The 6,019-nt window shown below is 58.7% G+C and overlaps 1 protein-coding gene across 2 annotated transcripts in view; it reads right to left on the minus strand.

The window, feature by feature from the left end:
• Window positions 1-951, minus strand: part of LRIG2 (leucine rich repeats and immunoglobulin like domains 2) — an 18,578-nt gene extending 17,627 nt beyond the window's left edge. For both annotated transcript variants that reach the window (XR_006181236.1, XM_042884318.1), the window contains exon 1: window positions 861-951. Coding sequence is in view for 1 of the 2 variants with exons in the window: in XM_042884318.1 (XP_042740252.1) it covers window positions 861-862 (2 nt within the window). In the remaining variant the exon portion in view is untranslated. The remainder of the gene's footprint in view (window positions 1-860) is intronic.
• Window positions 952-6,019: the final 5,068 nt, after the last annotated feature.

Here is a 6,019-nt window from a genome sequence, read left to right on the forward strand (position 1 = left end):
TGGGTGAAATGAACAGCAATGGGTGAAATGAACAGCAATGGGTGAAACGAACAGCAATGGGGGGAAAATCCACCTGGGACTTTGTGATGTGAGAAAAAATGTGCTTTGATTCATTTTAAACAGCTTTTATGCATCACAGCTCGCTGAGATTCAAAACCACCACAGCTGTCAGACAGAAGGAAAAATGTCACCCCCTCCCCCCAATGTGCTCCACGTGCCAAAATCCTGAAAGCCACAACAGAGAACGCACTGAATGTTGTTTGCAGCAGATGTGGGATTGCATAACGCTGCTCAGAGCCAGCATGGCACCCAGCAGAACAGAACCACAGGATGGCCCGGGTTGGAAGGCACCTCAAGGATCGCGAAGCTCCAACCCCCCGCCACACGCAGGGCCACCAACTTCCACATTTCATAGCAGCCCAGGCTGCCCAGGGCCCCATCCAACCTGGCCTTGAACACCTCCAGGGATGCACGGGGCATCCACAGCCTCTCTGGGCAGCTGTTCCAGCACCTCACCGCTCTCATAGTAAAGAACTTCCCCCTGACATCCAACCTCAATCTTCCCTCCCTCAACTCCAAACCATTTCCCCTTGTCCTGCTGTTATCTCCCCCTCCCAAGAGTTGATTCCCCTCCTGTTTGTAGGGGAACATCCAGCGCTGCCTGCCAGCACGGTGCCCATCTTAGAGCCGCGGTGCTGTGCGGTCAGCACAGCTCAGCACAGCTCAGCCCCACGGCACCGCCGGGAGGCCGAGCGCGGCTCGCAGCACCCGCAGACCCGTTAGGCCCCGGCCGGGCCTCACCGCAGCCCTCCGCCCGCTAGGCCTCAGGCTCGGCCTCGCTCCGCCCCGCGCTCACTCACATCACCGTGGTGCCGGCGGGCAACGGCGTGATCCTCCGCGGTCCGGCTCCGGGCGGCAGGCGCTGCCGGCTGCAGTCCAGCAGGCCGCGGCGGCACGAGCAGGGCGCGGCGCAGGGCTCGACGGCGGCCGCCCACCCGCACGGCGCCGTCAGGAGGTGCAGCAGCAGCAACAGGGCCAGCGCCCCGCGGGCGGCCGCGCCGCCCGGCCCCGCTCCCCGCATTCCCGGCTCAGCGCGGCGCGGCCCGCACCGCCCGCCCGGCCCCACGCCGCGCCACGCCCCCGCCGCGTCGCGTCATCACGTCGGCGTGCGGGCGGCAAGGGGCGGGGCTAAGGCGGGGAGCTGAGCGATGGGCGGGGCTCCAAATAGCCCCGCCCCGAACAGCTCACGCACCGCCCCGGCACGTCGGCCCCGCATCCTGAGCACATCGGACCACGATCGCATTAAGCCACGCCCCTGCTCGAATCAGGCCCCGCCCCCTTTCCGCCGCGCGCCGTGCGGTTGCCGGTTGCGGTTCCCGGCCCTTTCCCGCCCCTCGTCCATCTCCTTCGGTCGGGCTTCTGCAGCCCAACGGAGCGCCTCAGAGAGACAAAGCCGAGGCCCCCGCGCGGGGCTCCGACAACGATTCCCACCGCAATTTGCGTGCGTGACAGCATCGCTACTGCAGCCACATTCGCACGCTAATAGCGGCCCGCCCCAGCGCTGCGCCGCTCCCCCGCTCCGACCGCAGCCGTCGGGCTCGTTCTCCTCCCCGCCCCGCCCCGGCTGTACTTGCGGCGCGGCCGTGGGAGCAGCGCTTCCCCTCCGCCGGCTGCGGTCCCTGCGCCGGGCCGTGTTGGCCGCTGGGGGGCACGCGAGCCCCGAGGAGCCCCGCGGATCCGGCGGTTTTTCGCTCCGGCCGGCCCCGCGGGAGGTGCGAGCTGCCGCCCGGCCTACAGCGCGGAACTGCCCGCTGGCACCGGGCTGGCGAGGAACGGGGCGGCCCGGGGGGTCGGCTCAGCGGAGCGGCTCTCCTCCTCCTCCTCCTCCTCGCACATGGCTGCAACCGGGGGCTGTTTTTCCAGGGAAATTACTGCAGCAATAATAGCATCTTCAGCTGGCCCTTCCTCCCCTCCCAGCGGCTGTTTCTTTCCCTGAGCGTTTATGGGTCAGCGGGAGTCGCGGCTGCTAACGATTGGGGCCGGGGTGCTCCGCTGGTCCTGCTGCAATGAGGGCACGAGCTGCCCCCCAGCATTGCATCTTTTGAGCAATTAGGAAGAGTTTAATGTTTATCCCGGCGTGGAGAGTGAATGCTGTCATAAATTGACCAATAAAACACAACTGTTCCGTCATAACCTTGGGATGAAAGTTCTTATTTTATTCAGCACTTCCATTGCCAGACCAGATTGAAGAATATCCCGGGGAGTTTTATTTTAGGAACGTTTCTGGGCCGTTCACCTGCAGCGCTGCTCAGACCAACAGAACAGCAGTTCTTCCTTGCTGCCACCCCAGGGTGCTCCCAGCAGTGCAATGGGCACAGCCTGACCTTGCAGCATCTCCTCAGACCCATGCCATGCTCACCAGGGCCTCCTCCTCCTACCAGGGTCTTGCCTTGCAGCCATGGGAGCTCCCAGGTCCAAGGAGCACAGCAACATCAGAGCCAGGACAAAGTCTGCAGTGAGAAATGAAATGCCATCACGGTGCATGTGACTGCAGGTGGAGGGGCAGCTCTGCCTCCTGCACACACTTGGAGCAGCGATGACAGAGCAGTGGCAGGGCAGGCAGCTCTCCCACCAAACGTCCCCTGGAACTGGTGGCAGCAGGAGGAACATCCCTGCCCGCTGCCGTGCACCCCTGGCACACCGTGCTGTGCAGTGCGGTTGTGCAGTGTGCCCCCAGCCCATCGCATCCCTCCCTGCCCTGGGATGACCGCATGGCTGTGGCCAGCTTGCTTTTGCTGTGTGGGAGGTGCTGCCCAGCCAGGGCATCGCCTTCCGTGAGCCTTTGTCTGCACCATCACGAATAATATCAAGGTGTTCTGCCAAGTTCCTTCCAGCAAACCTCTGATTTCATTCAAAGTGACAGGGGATCTGATTTATTATACTAACGAGCAGGCGATAAATAAACATGACCTGAGAGAATCCCAGGCCCACAATCCCATTCTTGTTCAGCTCCTTGGGGGAGATGAAAGGTTTCCTGCAATTTCCCAGTGCTGCCCAGAATCTCTCCTACCCAAACTGCCAAAACTTTCCGCTGCTGTCGAGCCTGGCATTTGATTGAATTGACAGAAGCGGCTTATTAATTGCACTAATGAGGGGCTGAGCAATATGGAGCAGTGGAGAGAGTCCAGTGTGGCTGATATAACACTCAAAGCTGTGCAGAGCATAAGGTCACCGCGTTGCCAGGCTACTGGCTGAGCTGCCTGGAAAAATAATACGCAAACCAGTAGGTGACTCTGGGAAAAATATTGCTCCGTAACTCACATAATTAATAGGACAGTGATGCTTTATTTTCTTAGGAAGAATATACAGCGGGAAGGTCTGGAGCTCGGTGCTGCAGCTCAGTGCATGGCAGCAGAGGGGCAGTGCTGGGTGAGCTCTGCTGATGGGGAACAGCAGCGGTGGATTTGCAGACTGAGCACAGATATGCAAGCTAAGCTACAGAAAAAGGTAGTGGGAAGCTGTCCACCATGAGCCACCCCAATGTGTGACCTGAGGGAGGCTGCAGATGGGTGGTAGTGCTGAGGAAGCTGTCCCGTGTTTGACCCGTACTCGTTTCTCAAATAGAGTTGCAGAGGGAGATGAATGGGGCTGATTAGAGAGGCAGCTTTGGCAGAAGGATGTTCTTGGGATCTCTGATCTCCTGAGACATTGGTTCCCGCTGGGAGTTCACCATACAGCCCCGAGGGTTTGTAGCAATAAACAGGAGTATTTTTGCTCGGTAGGAAGGAAAAAGGAAGAAAAGGGACAAATACCGATCTTAATCTTTTACTTTGCATTCAACTTTAGAGCCCCCATTCAAGTTCTCCAAATGACACTCACCAGGGGAGCTCATCCTCCCCGTTATCTTCACCAGGCCTTGCAGCACAAGCCACCTGATTTGCAGCAACAGCTCTGTCTAAAGCAAACATCAAGGAAAACTCACTGCTTTCTCAACTCCTTCAGCCTCACCAGGGCTCCAGAGAATGGCTCCTTCATCCCTGGGGTGCTGTGGGGGCTCACATAAGGGCAGGAGGTGTGGTGGAAAGGTGGTGGGCAGAGGAAGGGCAGCCTGACCCCTGGGGCCATGAACAATGGCAGAGAGGCATGAGGTGGGGGGAGGGCATAGAACATGAGCCCACCTGCCTGCCCCACGGCCCCTGCCATCCCATCCCATCCCTGCCCCATTCATACCTGTCTCGCCCCACCCTGCTCCATCCCAGTCCCATCCTCCCCCATCCTCCCCATCCCCGCCCTTTAGCTCCTGGTGGCCCCAGCCCTGCAGCCCCTCTCCTCCTGCCCTCTGAGGCAGCCACTTGAAAGCCTTTGTTTCTCTCCTTTGGAGGGAAATGGAGCTGCAGATCAGGTTTCCAAGACGGAACAGCAATTTCTTCCCTTTTAAATTGCCCCCATTTTGTTTCGCTTCTTAATCACCACTGGCCAGGCTCGCAGAGGCCACAAGCACTGGCCACTGCCTGCCAAACCCAGGCCTCCAGCCCAGTGTTGTGCCATCCCTGTGCAGCAGGGCTGAGTGCAGGAGTTGTAGTGCTGAGAGCCTCGATTCTATTCCCACTGCAGCAGAGGTGAGAGCCCAGGTTTGCTGGTGCTCAGGGTGGATCGCGCTGCCACGCTCCTCTGCCTGGCTCCACTTGCCAGCTTGAAATTCACTTGGGAAAAAAAAAAATACTTAAAGAGACCAACAAATAACAAATAACAAGCCTGGCAGCTGGCCAGCGATTCAGAGGCTCCAAAAATGAACTAAATTTGCAGCTGGCCACGTTCCCTGCCTGTCTTGGCAGCAGGGCTGCTGTCTGAACACCTGCCAAGGGCAGAGCACTGCGGAACGCTGCTTGGGCGCTGCGGGAGCACTGCTGGGTCTGGAGTGCTGGGTTTTGTGCTCCTGCTGGCTGCAGGGAGCAGGTGCTGGGCCAAGGAACGTGTCTTGCAGAGCTGTTTGCAAACAGCGGAGCTCGGCGTGGCTGCATCACCCTGTTCCTCTGCTACATGCCCTGGGCAGAGCAGTACTGCAGAGCAGCCCAGTGCTGCTGGGGCTGATGCTTGGGAGCGGATGGAAGGGAGGCTCGACTGCATGCAGGAGGCACGGGGAGCTGCTGTGAGGCCAGCACTCCACAGGGCATGGCTAAATGTGCTAATGCTGAGTGACACCAGGGCACGGGGAGCGGAGCTGGACGGCACTGCTCAGCCCCCCACTCCAGGACGGTGTCATGCAAAGCAGTAATTGGATCCTGGGATTTGCTGAGTGATATCGTGGATTATTTCACAGCCATCGTGTCCCAGGGTAATCTTGTTATGGTATTACACAGCCACGTGCACGCACAGCCCTGCCGTGCCCACGCGGGGATCTGCTCCTCCGTGCCGAAGCATTGCCTGAAATCTCACAGAGGGATGGGAGGTGTGAAGGAACAGCAGCGAGCTGGGGCAGAACCAGGCTGAGCAGCAGCTTCCTGCTGCAGGAGGTGCAGCCGAAGCCCGACTGCTTCCTGCTCCTCCCAGGCCATCGGTGTGGGATGCGGACGTGCAGCGCGGGGCACAAAGTCTGTTTTTCAGTGAGGGAGGGACGATCTTTGGTGCTCGTGCCCCAATGAACTTCCACCCACAAAATACGTATTTGTGCCTGGCAGCAGTGGGTTTAATCAAAAACAAGCTTCTGCTGTGTTTTTTGGTTTGTTTATGCCCAGCTGAAATGCTGCAGCTGCAGCCAGCTCTCCCACAGCAGATTTCCAGCAGGTTAACTTTGGACTGTGATGATAACGAATTATCTGTTAAACGCACATTGGAAGGGAAGCTAATGGGAGTGTGTCTGACATGTCTCTTGCTGCTCCTGCTCCAGTTTTCTCTGGCTTTTTTTGTACCCGTTAATACATTTTGTCCTCTTTAGCTTGTAAACCAGGGAAAGGGTAGCAGTGTCTTCATCCCAAGAGGGAGCACGACCTGCTTAGAAAGAAGGCAGGCTTTATTTATC

The sequence above is a fragment of the Lagopus leucura genome, unplaced genomic scaffold (assembly GCF_019238085.1).
Source record: "Lagopus leucura isolate 7727_CA_CO unplaced genomic scaffold, USGS_WTPT01 Super-Scaffold_100043, whole genome shotgun sequence".
NCBI lineage: Eukaryota > Metazoa > Chordata > Aves > Galliformes > Phasianidae > Lagopus > Lagopus leucura.